The sequence below is a fragment of the Pristis pectinata genome, chromosome 6 (genome assembly GCF_009764475.1).
Source record: "Pristis pectinata isolate sPriPec2 chromosome 6, sPriPec2.1.pri, whole genome shotgun sequence".
Taxonomy (NCBI): Eukaryota; Metazoa; Chordata; class Chondrichthyes; order Rhinopristiformes; family Pristidae; genus Pristis; species Pristis pectinata.
In genome coordinates this window covers 110,944,638-110,963,176 of record NC_067410.1, presented here as the reverse complement: position 1 = coordinate 110,963,176, position 18,539 = coordinate 110,944,638, and the positions used below count along the sequence as shown (strand labels likewise).

General features: G+C 44.7%; 1 protein-coding gene across 1 annotated transcript in view; it reads left to right on the top strand.

Moving 5' to 3' along the window:
* Window positions 1-18,290, top strand: part of LOC127571915 (zonadhesin-like) — a 69,077-nt gene extending 50,787 nt beyond the window's left edge. Inside the window, exon 12 of the mRNA XM_052018663.1 lies at window positions 17,908-18,290. Within this exon, the coding sequence (XP_051874623.1) occupies window positions 17,908-18,290 (383 nt within the window). The remainder of the gene's footprint in view (window positions 1-17,907) is intronic.
* Window positions 18,291-18,539: the final 249 nt, after the last annotated feature.

Genomic DNA, 18,539 nt, shown 5'->3' with positions numbered 1-18,539 from the left:
TAGAAGATTGGCAGGCTAACAGTAAACAGAAAATAGACATAAATGGGTAATTTTCTGGCTGGCAAGACGTAATGAGCGATATGCTGCAGAGATCTGTGCTGGGCCCTCAACAATTTGCAATTTGTATAAATGACTTGGATGAAGGCTCCTAATGTATGGATGGTAAATTTGCTAATGACAGAAAAATAAAGTGGGAAGAAAACTGTGAAGAGGAAGTAAGAAAGCTTCAAAGGAGTACCGATAGGCTAAACGAATGAGCAAAGTTCTGGCAAATGCAGTTTGATTTTGGAAACTGTGAAATTATTCATTTTGGCAGCAAAAATTAAAATGGAGCATGTTATCTCATGGTAAGCGATTGCAAGCTCTGAAATGCAGAGGGATCTTGGTGCCCTGGGTGCATGATTTGCGAATGACTAGTGTGCTGATGCCAGCAAGTACTTAGGAAAGCCAAGAGAATATTAGCGTTTATTTCAAGGGGAATTGAATACAAAAGTAGGGAAGTTATGTTTCAGTTATAATGGGCATTTGTGAGACCACATCTGTAGTACCGGGAACAGTATTTGTGCCTTTCTTTAAAGGTGTTAGTACAACACAAAGGATTAGAGGAAAAAAATTCTGTATCTCTGTGTTTCTTATAATATCATGCATCTCTTATCTATGACATTATGGACTTTCAAAGGTTTGTTTCGTTAATTATCTCTTGATAAAACTTACATTTTGATATAGATTATTGAAACAAGGGCCAACTTCACAAGAACAAAAATTAATTGACTAGATGTGCTCATTAATAAAGTATTTGTATTCTTTTTTTCTTGCAGCAGTTTATAATATGCATTTAAATGGGTGAATTGTTACAACTAACAATTGTTTCAACGATCTTAATATTTAAAGGGTAACTTTTAACAATGTATGTCCTAGGCAGGCAGTCTAATTCAAAAAGAATACTGAAACAGAAACACAATTCAAATGATCTTCCCTCCATAATACTTTTCTAGTTCTATTCACCTCTCACTCTTCTTAGCTCTGGTGGGTACATTCCTAGCCTGCCAAACTTTCCTCAAAAGACAATCCTTCCCTTTCTAGTTAGTAAAACTTCTTGAAACTGCAGGTAGCCTACTGAGATCAGCTAAAACAGTATGGGGACAATGGACCAAATTACCTCCTTATGCCATAAGTTACCTCCATATGCTGGGCAGGCATGGTAGTGTAGTGGTTAGTGTAACACTTTACAGCACCAGTGACCCAGGTTCAAATCTGGCCACTGTCTGTAAGGAGTTTGTATGTTCTCCCCGTGTCTGTGTGGGTTTCCTCCGGGTGCTCCGGTTTCCTCCCACATTCCAAAGACATACAGGTTAGGAAGTTGCGGGCATGCTATGTTGGTGCCAGAAGAGCGGCGACACTTGCGGGCTGCCCCCAGAACACTCTATGCAAAACGATGCATTTCACTGTGTGTTTCGATGTCTTTTTATGATTCTGTATTGACTATGGATTTAGTATTGGATCTTCCTGATCAAAACGACCCATTGACTGAACCAGCTGAACCACCGGAGAAGACTTTAACTTCTGTATATAATATGACTGAATGGCAGCAGAATATCCTGTACATAGCAACAGTTTACATTCTATTTCAGCTGGTGACATCTAATAGAGTTATAACATTTATCAATATTCCTAGCAGGAAGATGGGTGGCAGAGGGATCAACAGTAGGCTCTCTTCGTTCTCCCCATCAAAATATCAAACAGTGTAACAGCTCAACTTAAAGCTGGCATTAACGTCGCTCCAAAACAGCAGGGTGTCTGTAGTTCGTTACTGCTAATTTATCCCATGATCACAGGCACAATTTTATTTTTCTTTTAACTAAGTGATGTGAATGCAGCGATTGCCTCTGCACTACAAGCTGGTAAAGCCATTTAGAAAGGATGATTTTATTATTTCATTAACCACACTGTGTGGAGGAAATCTTCCCACTTCATCCTGACTGCAGACTGGAGAAATGTTTTAGGAGTTAAATATCTGCCCTGCAGTGAAGAACTAAATCGCCGGGGACATCCAGGAAGAATCAGCCCAACGTGGATACAGATCAACCTTTCTGATTTAAGTGTGGTCTTTGGATTTTCAGTATTATTTTTCTCAGGGCTCTTGTGTAAATGTAACAGTAGTGACATCTGTTGCTTACTTATGCCTGACGGTGGTAGTGATAACACCAAAGCAACAAACCTGTTTCAGAAACTCAGCAGCTGCTTTGCAGATTCTAATCCATAAATGTGTTTGATTCATCACCTGTCAACTATCATTAGATTTTTACTACCCTTTAATAATTGAAAGAACAAAGAGCTCTTTCCCCAAAACAATTCCGTTTCTACACCACCTTTCAAAACCACAGGACATTACAAAATCCAATCATGGATGAATAAATGCTGGCAAGATCAACACTTATTGTCCATCCCTTTTGTCCATGAATTGAGTGACTTTCTAGGTCTTTTCTGAGGTCAGTTATGAGTCAAACACATCAGCCTGTCCTGGTTAGGACTGCAGATTTCCTTAATGGAAGGAGATTAGTGAACTAGACAATTTAATGATTTCATGGAAGGCATTACTGAGACTCTGCCAGTAATTTCAATTTTATTTCATTACTTAAACTTAAATTCAGTAACTGCTGTTGTGGGATTTTAAATCATCTGAGTAGTGGCTCAGGCTTTTGAATACTCATCCAGAAACATGATCGCTAGGCTACAGTACTCTTAGATAAAACCATACTCTTCGAAACTTCAATCAACATTACTAAAATCTGATCTTGTGATCTTAATTAAATCATAAAATTTGGGCTTATACTGGGAATAATCCCTCTGCTGTTGTTTGCAAAATTACGTGCACTATTTTCAGTCTGCCCTCTGAGCACAGACAAGGCCTGATTGTAACATCTTATCTGCAAGAGTACCGCACTGGTCTGCCAACCTTGACTAGTCCTTGTGTTCTATTTATTCACTGTTCATTACTAATCTGATACTGAGTTCATTTATGATTTCTTTCAGAAAATACAGTTTGAGGACCTACTGGCAGAGAGAAGTTCACAAGATAAGTTCAGCAAGTTCTGCTATATTTGATGATTGGAAATGATGGTGAACTAAAATCATAAATCATTAGTAAAAACAACTGCTTAAACTCGCTTGCCATTTCCTACCCTTGTTTTGCTGTCTGTCTGTTTAAATATTAATCTACACATTATGTAAAACCTTTTCCAAATGGGTCAGGTTTATTTTGGATCCAAAGCAAAAACATTGCTTACCTTTGTGCAAAAATACTGACATATGATTTCTACTGGATCGGAAAAAATTAAATAAAATATGACAATTTTTCAACCTGTTTCTTTAGTGTTCCTCCTTTCTCTAACTTCAGTTTATCTTATTTCACCATGCCCAGTGTAATTCGAGGGGAATCTCTCCCTTGTCACAAGCTGCTGGGCAGTTTGTTCATCAGTATTTGTTGTGGGAATTCAGTTATTCTCTACCACCCCAGTAATCAGGTGACACTCGAGTTCCTCTGTTCACCAGTTAATGTGAGCATATGCAAGGAAGTCACCCAGATACAGAGCTCCTGAGTGACTTAAAAATCACAATAAATACAATGATTATTAAATGAAATTATAAATATAATTATTATATCCTCAGCAGAGTTAAATGCGACACGTATCATCAATTCTAAGGTCCACATCATGTAGAAATACTTTCTTAACCAATATTACAGGCATTTAGTTCTCACTTTTTGACCACCCAAAGGTGAGACCCTGCCCCTGGTCAGTCACTGATCCTAACAAAACATCAATCAATCAATCAAAGCCACATCCCTCAACATTTTCCCTGCTGATCATCTGCATCCACAAACCTATTACCTCAGCCTGGATTACTGCAGAAGTTAATCACTTCAGAGACATGTTTGTGGCTTGTATATGCTGTAGTTATTCCATAGCTTGCCCATCTACAGATAACAAGTCAATTAATTCTTTCTATATATTTGAATACAGACAATATATCTGTATTGTCCTGCTTCACAATGAAGGGATGTCGTCTTCAGGAGAACATTCCATTGGACTGTTTGTTTCTTATTATTTGTACTGCCAAACATAAGAGTAAAGGTAAGCACAGGTAAGGTCTTTCAACTTTAATCTTCACACTTGGTGAGTCAGGATGGCAATTAGAACAGTAGTAGTTGGTTTATTGTTGTCACATGTACCGAAGTACAGTGAAAAACTTTGTTCTGCATACCATCCATACGGATCATTTCACAACATCAGTGCATTGAGGGATTACAAGGGAAAAGCAATAACAGAATGCAGAAAAAAGTTACAGTTACAGAGGAAATACAGTGTAGGTAGACAATAAGATGCAAGGCCATGATAGGGTAGATTGTGAGGTCAAGAGTCCATCCTATCATATGAGAGGTCCATTTAATAGTCTTATAAAGTGGACTAGAAGCTGTCCTTGAGCCTGATGGTACATGTTTTAAGGTTTTTGTATCTTCTGCCTGATGGGAGGGGGGAGAAGAGAGAATGTCCAGGATGGCTGGGGTCTTGGCTTACGTTGGCTGCTTTTCCGAGGCAGTGAGAAGTGTAGACAGATTCTACGAAGACGATTTTCGTGATGTGCTGAGCTGTGTCCACAACTCTCTGCAGTTTCTTGATAATCTTGGTGGAGGTGTTGCCTCTCCTTACTGATATGGACAAACTTGGGTTGTCTTCTCTGGAGCAGCGGAGGCTGAGGGGAGATCTGATAGAGGTTTCTAAGATTATGAGAGGCATAGATAGACAGCTGGTATCTTTTTCCCAGGGTTGAAATTTGTAATACCAGAGGACATGCATTTAAGGTGAGAGGGGGAAAGTTCAAAGGAGATGTGCAGGGCAAGTTTTTTACACAGAGAGTGGTGGGTGCCCGGAATGCACTGCCTGGGGTGGTGGTGGAGGCAGATATGATAGGGGCATTCAAGAAGCTCTTAGATAGACATACAAATGTGCAGGAAATGTAAGGATATGGATATTTAAGTGGAAGGAATTAGTTTAGTTGGGCATTTGATTATTAATTTAGTTAGATTGGCACAACATTGTGGGCCGAAGGGCCTGCTCCATGCTGTACTATATTCTATTGCTGTCTGTTGGTCAGAAAGTCAAGGATCCAGTTGCAAGGGGAGGTGTTAAGTCCTCCATCTAGGAGTTTGGAAATGAGTTTGTTTGGAATTATACTATTGAAGGTGGAGCTGTAGTCAATAAACAGTAGTCTGACGTAGGTGTCTTTATTATCTAGATGCTCCAGAGATGAGTGTCGAGCCAGGGAGATCCATCATGGACTTCTTTTGGCGGTAGGTGAATTGCAGTGGGTTGAGCTTGTCTGGGAGGCTGGAATTAATGCGTGCCATGACCAGCCTCTCAAAGCACTTCATGATGGTGGATGTCAGTGCCACTGGGCGGTAGTCATTAAGGCACGTTACCTTATACTTCTTTGGAACCAGGATGACAGTTGTCTTCTTAAAGCAGGTGGGAACCTCAAATTGAATTAGGGAGAGGTTAAAAATGTCTGCAAATACCCCCACCAGCTGATCTGCGCAGGATCGCAGGACTCCATCCGGGCCAGATGCCTTCCACGGGTTCACTCTCTCCTGACGTCTACAACAGTGACTCTCGGTACTGCCGTTTAATTCTGGGTAGAGCAGGAAGATCGGGAGGATTGCCTTGGTTTAACTGGAGCAAAGAAATAAACTACTGGAGGAACTCGATGGGTCAGGCAGCATCTGTGGAGAGAAATGGACAGTCGACATTTTGGGTGGAGACCCTTCTTCTGGGCTGAAAAAGTAGAGGGGAGATGGCCAATCTGAAGTGGTGAGGAGAAGGGAGTGGGGCAAGAGCTGGCAAGCGATTGGTGGATCCAGGCGAGGAGGGGTTAACAGATGGAGTCAAGTGGCGGTCATTGGCAGGTGGGAGTAGATGGGCAGACTGGCAGATCCCACTGACTTCTTCCAGAAGTTTATTTTTCGATCCCAACATCTGCAGACTCTTGCATCTGTATTAGTTTAATCACCCATTCTATCACCAGTCCAATCCCTGCGACCTGGACAATGCAAACCAGGACAGTTAACATTAGGACCCCAGTGTCTCAGGTGAAACATTTTCCCAGCTGCATTGATGTCACAATTGCCCGAGTTTCAGGTTTTACAATGATCTCAAAGATGTCACAATCGCTAGCTGTGTACATCACAATGTCTCAGGCTGTAGGTGACCCAAGAGGGGAGTGCCCTCTCTCTGGGGCACACCTTTTCTAGTTCCTCATCAGGTACATCTCCTCCCTCCTGAAAGACGGATTTGATTAAGAGGGTTAAGAGGTACTGGGACCCACCTCCCCCACCAGCACTGCACCATGGGTTCTGCCGCCAAGTCTGCATATTTCTGCTTGGCTATTTCGGGTGCGTTTTCCTGGCTGTGTTGACCTTCTATATTTTTCCTAAGGTACGGAGCAAGTTGGTACTGTAATATCACTGGGGCATTCCAAGCTTTTGAGGAGAGCAGTTTCTACGGGATGTATGGAAATGGCAAAATAAAAGCTCGGATATCAGATTTTAAAATCGGAATGTTTTGTAAGTGATTTATCAGCTGCGTGATCTTCATGAGATAATATTGGGCAAAATTTGTTGGGAATTCCTTGATCTGAACTCGGAGAATGCTGGAGATACGTGCTCGATTCTGCCCCACCATTCGATAAGATCGTGGCTGAAAAAGGGCAAGAAACCTCCTTCCGTCGGATCATAGACCTGGTCATTTATGGAAGTACACACACACAAAATTCTGGAGGAACTCAGCAGGTCAGGCAGCATCCGTGGAGGGAAATAAACCGTCGACGTTTCAGGTCAAGACCCTTCATCTGGAGTGATGTTGTTTCTGATTCATTTCCCTCCATAGACGCCGCCTGACCTGCTGAGTTCCTCCAGCATCTTGTGTGGGTTGCTCCAGGTTCCAGCATCTGCAGAATCTCTTGTGTGTCTCCATTTGAGGGAGCTTGCTGTGCAGAAATGACCCCCACAGTTCCTAAACCACAGCAGTGATAGCACTTCCAAAACACGACCTTTGCTGTGAAGTGTTGTGGGATGTCTTTGAGATGGTGAAGTGAAAGTCCATCTTTCCTACAATAAGTTCTCTGGAAATAGCAAGCAAATAACAGTAATGCAGTTCCAATCTCAAGTTGTCTACCAGCAATCTCAAACAATACAAATGGCACAAAAGGAGGCCATTTGGCCCATCTATGCTGGACCTGATAGAAAGCTATTTTGTTTACTCCCTCTTCCTGGCTCTCAGTCCACAGTCCTGTAGGTGAGGGAACATTGTGCACATCCAAGTACCTCTCAGATGTGATGTGGGTTTCTGTCTCCACAGCCTATCAGGCTGTGAATGAATAAAATTCTCCTCAACTGCCTCTTCCACTTCTATCTTAAATCTGCGTCACCTATTTATTATTGACCTCTTTCCTATTCATCCTCCCTCAGCCTCTTATGCTTTTACACAGCTTAATTAAATCTCCCCTCAAATTTCAAGTAGGGCAATCACAGCTGAGCTGAACTCCTTGCTTAACTTCTGCAGCCCTCGGCAGCACCGTCATACCTCTCCCCCACACCCTCCCGAGTGCTATCACATCCAATGTTCCAATTCCTCACCAATATTCGGGTAAAGACACTTCTGATCCCCAGTTGGATTTATTACATGGAACATAGAACAGCACAGTACAGGCCCTTTGGCCCACGATGTTGTGCCGACATTTTATCCTGCTCTAAGATCTATCTAACCCTTCCCTCCCACATAGCCCCCCATTTCTCTATCATTCATGTGTCTATCTAAGAGTCTTTTAAATGTCCCTAATGTATCTGCCCCCACAACCTCTGCCGGCAGTGCATTCCACGCACCCACCACTCTCTGTGTACAAAACTTACCTCTGACATCCCCCTTATAACTTCCTCCAATCACCTTAAAGTTATATCCCCTTGTGTTCGCCCTGGGAAAAAGTCGCCACCATCTTCTAGCTACAGTCCCTGGTTTCTGGTCTATTCACTAACATTAACCTCATTGGGACAAGTGAAGTCACTAGGCTAAGTTCCTGATATCCACATACTGAAGATTAGTATAGGTGGTCATCATCGAGTCATCCAGTTAATAGAGGACGGGAACAGGCTCTTTGGCCCAGCTCCTCCATGTTGACCAAGTGGTCTACCTGAACTCGTCCCATTTGCCTATGTTTGCCCCATATCCCTTTAAACCTTTCCTATCCATGTACATGTTCAAATGTCTCTTAAACGTTGTAATTCTACCCCCTTCTACCACTTCCTCTGGCAGCTTGTTCCATCAGGGTTTAGTTAGGCACTTAATTACTAGTTTAATTAGTTCATCACAACATGGTGGGCTGAAGGGCCTGTTCCTATGCTGTGTTGTGTTCTATGTTGTCTCTTAAACGTTGTAATTCTACCCCCTTCTACCACTTCCTCTGGCAGCTTGTTCCATCAGGATTTAGTTAGGCACTTAATTACTAGTTTAATTAGTTCATCACAACATGGTGTGCAGAAGGGTCTGTCTCTGTACTCTCGGATTCTCTGACTCACAGATGCTGGTGAGGACAGAAGCACAACCTGTACGCCTCCAGGACACACTCCATAAAGCGCCGGTTCATGCCTGCCCACTCCCCTCTGCTTCATCTCCCTCCACCTCAGTGATGATCCAACGGGGGTTCAGCCAGGGGGTGTCAGGGTAGACGTTGTTAATTGGAAAACGAAGACCCACTTCAATTTGCCTTTTTTGACATCAATAAAGTGGAAAATGAAACAGATTGTGCTGGAAATACTCAGAAGGTCAGGCAGCATCTGTGGAGAAACAGCATTAGTGTATCGGGTTGATGACCTTTCATCATGGTATGTAAAATGAATGAGAGGTCCAGGTAGGGTGGGTAGGAAGGACCTGCTTCCCTTGTCAGAACTGAGATAGCTCGTCAACCTGAAACATTAGCTCTGTTCCTCTCTTCACGGACACTTCCTGATCCGCTGAGTATCTCAAGCATTTTGCGGTTTGTTTCAGGTTTCCCCCATCTGCAGCCTTTTGCTCTGAAGTCTGTTAGAGTCATTTTATCTTCTGCTTATGATTTAAAGAGGGCCACACATCTATCCAGGGTGGGAAATTAGTGTGGTACGTATAGAGCGACCATTCCAATATTGTCCCGTTTACAGAAACACCCACGATTTAAATGATTTTAATCTTCTCTTGCTGTTTAAAACTGACCCAGATCTGCTCCTGTTTGCATAGATTTTCAAGAGATTGCTGAATATTGCTTACTCCAGCTACCGAAGGTATTGTATGTGTAAGTACCCAAGTGTGAAGCCCTGATATTATAAGCTGGCAAATCGCCATGAGGTGGTTTTAGGTTGGATGGTGGAAGGAATAAAATGGGGAGGTTCAAGAGACCAGAACTGGAGGAGTGTAAAGGATTGTGGCACTAGAGGAGACGAGAGGACCAGAGAGGAGCTCAGCCCAATGGGAAGTGAAAACAAAAGTGAGAAGTTTAAGACTGAGGTGTAGCTGGACTGGCTGCTCCAGAGGTTAGCAAACGCAGGGTGATGAGTGAACTGGACAGTACATATTTGGGTCTGGGCAGCAGGGTCAGAGTCAAAGTGGAGTTTATTGTCATGTGCACAGTAGTGTAGCAGTTAGCGTAACGCTATCACAATGCCAGCGACCTGGGTTCAATTCTGGCCACTGTCTGTAAGGAGTTTGTACGTTCTCCCTGTGACTGCATGGGTTTCCTCCGGGTGCTCCGGTTTCCTCCCACATTCCAAAGACGTCCGGGTTAGGAAGTTGTGGGCATGCCATGTTGGCGCCGGAAGCGTGGCGACACTTGGCGGGCTGCCCCCAGAACACTCTACGCAAAAGATGCATTTCACTGTGTGTTTCGATGTACATGTGACTAATAAAGGTATCTTTTATCTTATCTTACCAGTACAGGTGCACACAGGTGCAATGAAATCCTTACCTGCAGCAGCATCACAGGCACAGAGCAATATAGACACAACATTCACAGGAGAAACATACATTAAACAATTAAGCATAAATTATACAAAATTATACAATTAGAACAAAAAGAGAGCCAAAGTTTTGGATGTTTAAGTTGGAAAGGCGGAACATCATGGTTTACGTGAGGAAGAACATGGAACCCTCAACTGCAGTTTGTAGAATTACTCATTTCCAATGACTGTTCTTTCAGGCACCTGGCTTCCTCGTTGCAGTTTTCCAAAGGCAATGAACTCAGTTTCGACCTCCTTACGAAAAAGCAACCTGCTGGAGGAACTCAATGGGTCGAGCAGCATTTCTGGGTGTGGGGGAAAGGAATTGTTGACGTTTTGGGTCGAGACCCTGCATCAGGACTGAGAGTGGAGAGGGAAGGTAGCCGGTATAAAGACGAGAGGGAGAGGGATGATACAGGGACTGGTAGGTGATAGGTAGACCGAGGAGGGGTGAGGGATGGTGGGCAGAAGGATCCAGGTGGGGGAAAGGGGTGGGATGGAGTTGGGAGACAGATGCAGATGGACGATAGATGGAAGCAGACAAGGAAAAATCAGAACCAACTGCTGGAAGAACTCAACAGATGGAGACCACCTGTGGGGGGGAAACAACCATTGATGTTTTGGGTCGAAACCCTGCATCAGGATTCATCAGCATCTGCAGTCTTCTGTGTATCCAAGGGAGAAGAGAAGGTTCGTAACAAAGGTCATTGGTTCAGACATGGGGATGAAGTTTTCCAACAGGGAGAGATTGAGCCAAATGGGCTCATGTTTAGACGAGGAAAGGAGCTCTTGTTAAAATGAATAGAAATCTCACCATTGTTGACCAGGTAAGAGTTAGCAGGCTGTGTCCTCTGAATGGAGAGTCAATATCAGCTTGAACTTTATGAAGAGGTAACAAAATGAGGGCAGCACAGCTGATGTATTCCACATGGACCTCAGTAAGGTCCCTGAAAGGTTCCACAGGGGAGACAGATCAGAGATCAGTGCTGGGACCCTTGGTGTTCATCATATTCATTCCTGGTTTGGATGTGTCCAGATGGTATTGAAACTGTCCAGATGGTATGAAACTTGCTGTTGATAGTGAGGAGGCTAGTCTGAGGTTACAGGATGATATTGAGGAATTTGTGAAATTGGCAGAGCAATGTCAGATGGCAAGTGTGAGGTGATGCACTTCAGGAGGACTAATCGGGCTAGAGATACACATTAAGTAGTTAAGCCCCAGGGAGTACTAAGGAACAGAGTGATCTTGGCATACAAATCCAAAGTTATCGGAAGAGGGCAGCACCAGTAGATAAGGTGGCAAAGAAAGCATATAAGATATTTTTAGGATATTGCTTTATTAGTCACATGTACATCAAAGCACACAGTGAAATGCATCCTTTGCGTAGAGTGTTCTGGGGGCAGCCTGCAAGTGTTGCCACTCTTCCGGTGCCAACATAGCATGCCCACAGTTCCTAACCCGTATGTCTTTTGGAATGTGGGAGGAAACCGGAGCACCTGGAGGAAACCCATGCAGGCACGGGGAGAACGTACAAACTCCTTACAGACAGTGGCCGGAATTGAACCCGGGTCACTGGCGCCGTAACAGCGTTATGCTAACCGCTACACTACCGTGCCAGCCATGGGCTACTTGCCTTCATTATCCAAGGCATAAAATATAAGAGCATGAAGATTATGGTACACACTTATAAGACAGTGGTTAGACCACAGCTGGAAGAGGGTGCACTGTTCTCATTGCCACAGCAGAGGAAGAATGTGATTGCACTGGAGACAAGTGCAGGGGAGATTTACCTGAAAGTTGCCTGGGATCGAACAGAACATAGAACATAGAACGGTACAGCACAGAACAGGCCCTTTGGCCCACAAGGTTGTGCCGACATAGCTATTCCCTCCGACCTACAGAATACCCATATCGCTCCATTTTCCTCTCATTCACGTGCCCATCCAAGCCCCTCTTAAAAAAACTGAAAAGGATGTTCCAGTTATGAGGAGAGACTGAAGCGGTTTGTTTCCCATGAAGCAGAGGAGGCTGAGGGGGGACACAGATAAGGGTGTACAAAATTGTGAGAGGCATAAATACGGGAGACATGAATAAACTTTTTTTCCCAAAGCAGAGGTGTCTAAAACCAAGAGGTTTAGGATTATGGTAAAAGGTGGAAGATTTCGAGGGGATCTGAGGTAGAATTTTATCACCCAGAGGGTGGTTGGAATCTGGAACGTACTGACTGCGGAGGTGATGGAGGCAGAGACTCACAATAGTTAGGAAGTGTTTAGACAAACCACAGAAAGCTGTGGACCAAGTGTCGGTAAATGGTATTAAGATAGGTACTTGATGGCCAGCATGCCACGATGGGCTGAAAGGCCTGTTTTGTTACTACCTGACTCTATGATTGACTGCTGCTCATATTTTGATATCCCTTTTAGATTTTCAACATGTAGCCTAGAAAAAAGTGGAATCTTGAAAAGAATGTTAGGAGCCAGCCTTGATTCATGAACATAGAACATAGAGCACTACAGCACAGTGGAGGCCCTTCGGCCCACAATGTTATGCCGACATTTTATCCTGTTCTAAGATCTATCTAACCCTTCCCTCCCACATAGTCCTCCATTTCTCTATCATTCATGTGTCTATCTAAGAGTCTCTTAAATGTCCCTAATGTTTCTGCCCCCACGACCTCTGTTGGCAGTGCGTTCCACGCACCCACCACTCTCTGTGTGAAAAAAAACTTACCCCTTATACCCCTTTGTATCTTCCTCCAATCACCTTAAAATTATGCCCCTCGTGTTAGCCATTTTTGCCCTGGGAAAAAGTCTCTGACTGTCCACTCGATCTATGCCTCTTATCATCTTGTACACCTCTATCAAGTCACCTCTCATCCTCCTCCTCTCCAAAGAGAAAAGCCTCAACTTGCTCAGCCTATCCTCATAAGACATGCTCTCCAATCCCAGCAGCATCCTGGTAAATCTCCTCTGCACCCTCTGAAGCTTCCACATCCTTCCTATAATGAGGTGATCAGAACTGAACACAATACTCCAAGTGTGGTCTAACCAGAGTTCTATAGAGCTGCAACATTACCTCGCAGCTCTTAAACTCAATACCCCGACTAATGAAGGCCAACACACCAGACGCCTTCTTAACAACCCTATCGACCTGCACGGCAACCTTGAGGGATCTATGGACGTGGACCCCGAGATCCCTCTGTTCCTCCACACTGCTATGAGTCCTGCCATTAACCTTGTATTCAAATTCAATCTCCCGAAGAGTATCACTTCACACTTTTCCTGGTTGAACCCCATCTGCCACTTCTCAGCCCAGCTCTGCATCCTATCAATATCCTGTTGTAATCTACAGCAACCTCCTACACTATCCACAACACCACCAACCTTCGTGTCATCTGCAAACTTACTAACCCACCCTCCCACATCCTCATCCAAGTCATTTATAAAAATCATGAAGACCAGGGGTCCCAGAACAGATCCCTAAGGAACACCACTGGTCACTGACCTCCAGGTAGAATACGCTCCATCTACCAGCACCCTCTGTCTTCTATGGGTGAGCCAATTCTGAATCCACACAGCCAAGTTTCCCTAGATCCCACTCCTCCTGACTTTCTGAATAAGCCTTCCATGAGGAACCTTATCAAACGCCTTACTGAAATCCATGTACACCACGTCCACTGCTTTACCTTCATCCATGTGCTTTGTCACATCCTCAAAGAATTCAATCAGTCTTGTGTATGATGTTTGACTAATCTATTGGGGACCTTTGGGTATGTGACAAAGGGAATGAGGGGGAACCAAGTACATTTGGATTTTTGGAAGGTTTCGTTAAAGCCTCATACAGGAGATTGGTCAACAAGGGTGGAGTACATGGAATTGGGGTATAATACTGACACAGGTCAGTAAATGGTCATTGGACAAAGAGCGGAGTGGAAAAAATGGATCATTCTCAGGTTGTCAGACCGTGACTGGCGGAGTACCACAGAGATCAATACCTGGTCTCCACCTATTCACAATCCACATCAATGATTGGCTGGGGAGATCAAATGTCACGTTGCCAAATTTGCTGATGATTCGTGAATTGGTTCATTATTGTCACTTGTACTGAGGTGCAGTGAAAAACTTGTCATGCATACCGTTCCTACAGATCAGTTCATTACACAGAGCATTGAGGTAGTACAAGGTAAAACAATAACAGGATACAGAGTAAAGTGTTACAGTTACAGATAAAGTGCAATGCAGGCAGAAAGTAAGGTGCAAGGCCATAACGAGGTAGATTGTGAGGTCAAGAGTCCATGTTATCGTACTAGGGAACTGTTCAGATAACAGCGGGATAGAAGCTGTCCTTGAGCCTGGTGGTACGTGCTTTCAATACCAGACTAGCTGAGACTGTGAATACAGAGGAGGAGGTCAGGAGGCTTGAAGGGGGATATGAGTGGGCGAGAATGTGGCTGATAATGTGAAAAATATGAGGTCATCCAAATGGGTGAATAGAACAGAAGAGCGGTGCTGTTTGATGGTGATGGATGGGTCCTTGACGGCCAGCATGGACATGGTGGGCCGAAGGGCCTGTTTCAGTACTACCTGGCTCTGATTGACATTATGGCTTACTGCTGCTAGATAGTGGATGGCATCGATGTTCAAGGGGTCCTTGTAAGCGAGTCACTGAAGGCCAATGTGCAGGTGCAGTGAGTGATTAGAAGGGTAAATGGTACATTAGCTTTCATTACAGGAGGATCTGAATACAGTTTATGGAAATCTTATTGGCATTGCATAGAGCCTTGCTGCAGTATTGTCTGCAGTTTTGGTCTCCTTACCTATGATAAGATAAGGTATCTTTATTAGTCGCATGCACATCGAAACACACAGTGAAATGCATCTTTTGCGTAGAGTGTTCTGGGGGCAGCCCGCAAGTGTCGCCACGCTTCCGGCACCAACATAGCACGTCCACAACTTCCTAACCCGTACGTCTTTGGAATGTGGGAGGAAACCGGAGCACCCGGAGGAAACCCAGGCAGACACGGGGAGAACATACAAACTCCTTACAGACAGCGGCCGGAATTGAACCCGGGTTGCTGGTGCTGTAAAGCGTTATGCTAACCACTTGTCATCAGGAGAGTGCAGTGAAGATCCACGGGACTGGTTCCAGTGTTTCCAGTACAAGGAGAGGTTGGGAAGACTAGTCCTGCATTGTCTCTAGCTTAGGAAAATAAGAGATCTCATGGCAATTTTAAAAGTTGTTAGAGGGTTTGTCAGGCTACATGGAGAGAGGATATTTCCTCCAACTGAGGTCTGGGGCTGGGGCGGACAGTCTGAGATCATGGAGGATGGAGAGGAGAAAACATTTCTTCAGTCAGAGGGTGGAGAACCTTCGGAATTCTCCACCCTGGAGAATAAGGAGGCTCAGCCGTTGTGTTCATCCAAGACAGAGGTCGATAGAAAGAAGATCAGCCATGGTCCTGATGAATGAGGGGACAGGTTAGATGGGCCAAGTGTCCTCCTCCTTCTCCTATAGGAAGGATGTCATTAAGCTGGATAGGGTGCAGAAAAGATTCATGAGGATGTTATCAGGACTGGAGGGCCTGAGTTGTAAGGAGAGGCTGGACAGGCCGGGACTGTTTTCCCTGGAGCGAAGGAGGCTGAGGGGTGACCTTATAGAGGTTTATAAAATCATGAGGGGCGTAGATAAGGTGGATGGTCACAGGTAGGGGAGTCTAAAACTAAACAGTATAGCTTTAAAGTGAGAGGGGAACAACTTAAAGGGGAACTGGGGGCAAGTATTTCGCACAGAGGGTGGTGGGTGTGTGGAACGAACTGCCAGAGGAAGTGGTAGAGGTGGGTACAATTCCTACGTTTAAAAGACATTTGGACAGGTACATAGAGAGGAAAGGTTTGGAGGGATATGGGCCAAACACAGGCAAATGAAACTAGCTCTGGTAGGCACCGTGGTCAGCATGGATGAGTTGGGCCGAAGGGCCTGTTTCCATGCTGTATGACTCTATGACTCTATTTCTTGTGTTCTTGTGTTATGAAGTAAACCAGTCATTCAGCCAACTGTAGTGATCAATACAAAACAGAGAACACTGGAACCACGCAGCAGGTCAGTGAGAAACAGAGTCAACCTTTTGTCCCAAGGAACCTTCACCAGAACTGGAGAAACAAGAAGAAGCAGAGAGGGAGAAGGGTGGATGAAACATGGAGAAGGTCTGTGGCACGGTGCAGAACAAAGTTGTCATGGCAACAATTACTTCCAAAACTGGGCAGAAGAGAAAGGAAGGTACAATCCTATCTGTGGATAGGAGGAAAGAAAGGAGGATCTGTGGATAGGAGGAAATTCAACACCATGCCAGATGGAACAAGAGATTCTGTTCATTGTCCATTGTTGGTGCAGTGCAGGAGAAGGTTGAAGTGGGTGGAGAATTGTAACGTGAGGGGGCTGGACCTAAGAGTAAATTAAATTGGTAAATTGGTTTATTATTGTCACATCTACCGAGGTACAGTGAAAAACTTTGTTTCGCATGCCATCCATACAGATCATTTCAGCACATCAGTACATTGAGGTAGTACAAGGGAAAACAATAACAGAATGCAGAATAAAGTGTTACAGTTACAGAGAAAGTGCAGTGCAGGCAGACAGTAAGGTGCAAGGCCATAACGAGGTAGATTGTGAGGTCAAGACTCCATCTTACCGTACTAGGGGACTGTTCAATAGTCTTATAACAGCAGGATAGAAGCTGTCCTTGCGCCTGGTGGTACGTGCTTCAGGCTTTTGTATCTTCTGCCCAATGGGAGGGAGGAGAAGAGAGAATGTCCAGGGCTGGGGGGGGGGGGGGGGGGGGTCTTTGATTATCCTGGCTGCTTTACAAGGCAGCGAGAAGTGTAGACATGGGGGGGAGGTTGGTTTCCATGATTCACTGAGCTGTGTCCACAACTCTCTGCAGTTTCTTGCAGTCTTGGGCAGAGCAGTTGCCGTACCAAGCCGTGATACATCTGGATAGGATGCTTTCTATGGTGCATCGGTAAAAGTTGGTGAGGGTCAACGGGGACAAGCTGAATTTCTTTAGCCTCCTGAGGAAGTAGAGGAATGTGAACATAGTCATAGAGTTATCCAGCATGGAAACAAGGCCCTTCGGCCCAACTGGTCCATGCCGACCAAGATTCCCATCTAAGCTAGTCGCATTTGCCCGCGTTTGGCCCATATCCCTCTAAACCTTTCCTACCTATGTACCTGTCCACATGTCTTTTAATTGTTGTCATTGTACCTGCCTCAACCACTTCCACCATTTATAATGTAGCTCAACAATGAGGGACTGCACTTGATGACACTGTGAAAATTCTGGGAAAAACATAATATCAGAATTGGCATCAGAATCAGATTTATTGTCACTGACTTAGATGATGTGAAAAGTGTTGATTTGCGGCAGCAGTACAGTGCAAAGACATAAAATTATTATGAATTATAGAGAATAGTGCAAAACCAAAGGAATAACGAGGTAGTGTTCATGGGTTCACGGACCATTCGGAAATCTGACGGCAGAGGGGAAGTAGCTGTTCCTGAATCGTTGAGTGTGGGTCTTCAGGCTCCCGTACCTCCTCCCCGATGGTAGTAATGAGAAGAGGGCATGTCCCGCATGGTGAGGGTCCTTAGTGATGGATGCCGCCTTCTTGAGGCACCGCTTCTTGAAGATGTCCTCGATGGTGGGGAGGGTTGTGCCCATGATGGAGCTGGCTGAGTCTGGGAATATGGGAAAGGGAGAAGCAGATTTATGGAGGGGCTTGAACTTTGTGAAGATGGTTGATTGTTGATGTTTCTCTCTGCTTCCTTCCTCAAGACTATAACTACAACAACATCTTTGAGCAGTTCCTTCATGAGAGCAGGCAGTGGTGGGACTACCTCGTTGGCCTCATGGCTATCAAGAGGCGAGCTTCTAGCTGTGAGGAAGCACGGCCCTCCTGCTCACATGAGCCCCTCCCTTGCAACACCATGGGGCACAAGAGGCACAAGAAGTCCTACGCCCACTGCAAGAGGAAACGCGTGCGCTACCTGGAGCCCGACGAACAAGAGATCCTGAGCCGCCTTTGCTGTAACTACGACCCACACAAGTTCACGAGGGCAGAGTGGACAATAAACTTGCAGGGATACGCGCCTGGTGAAAGGAGACCTGGGAACTGCTCCACTGCCTGCAAACACTCACGCATGACTATGAACATGTAGGCATGAGGCGTGCACACTTGCCTGTGTCAGCCCTGTATCTATTAAACCCTGTAGCCTCCTCTCCATTGGAAAGCATCTCCCCTTCTCTTTCTCTCACTAAAATCAGGTGACTTTACTGCTTGCAATAGACCTTGCATAACCTTAGTCTAACGTGCCTCTTCTCAGAAATCATATATCAACTGCATTCTGGCGATAATTAAAACTAACTCTCGAAACATGGAATGACTGCCTGAAATTTCTCAGCCGACG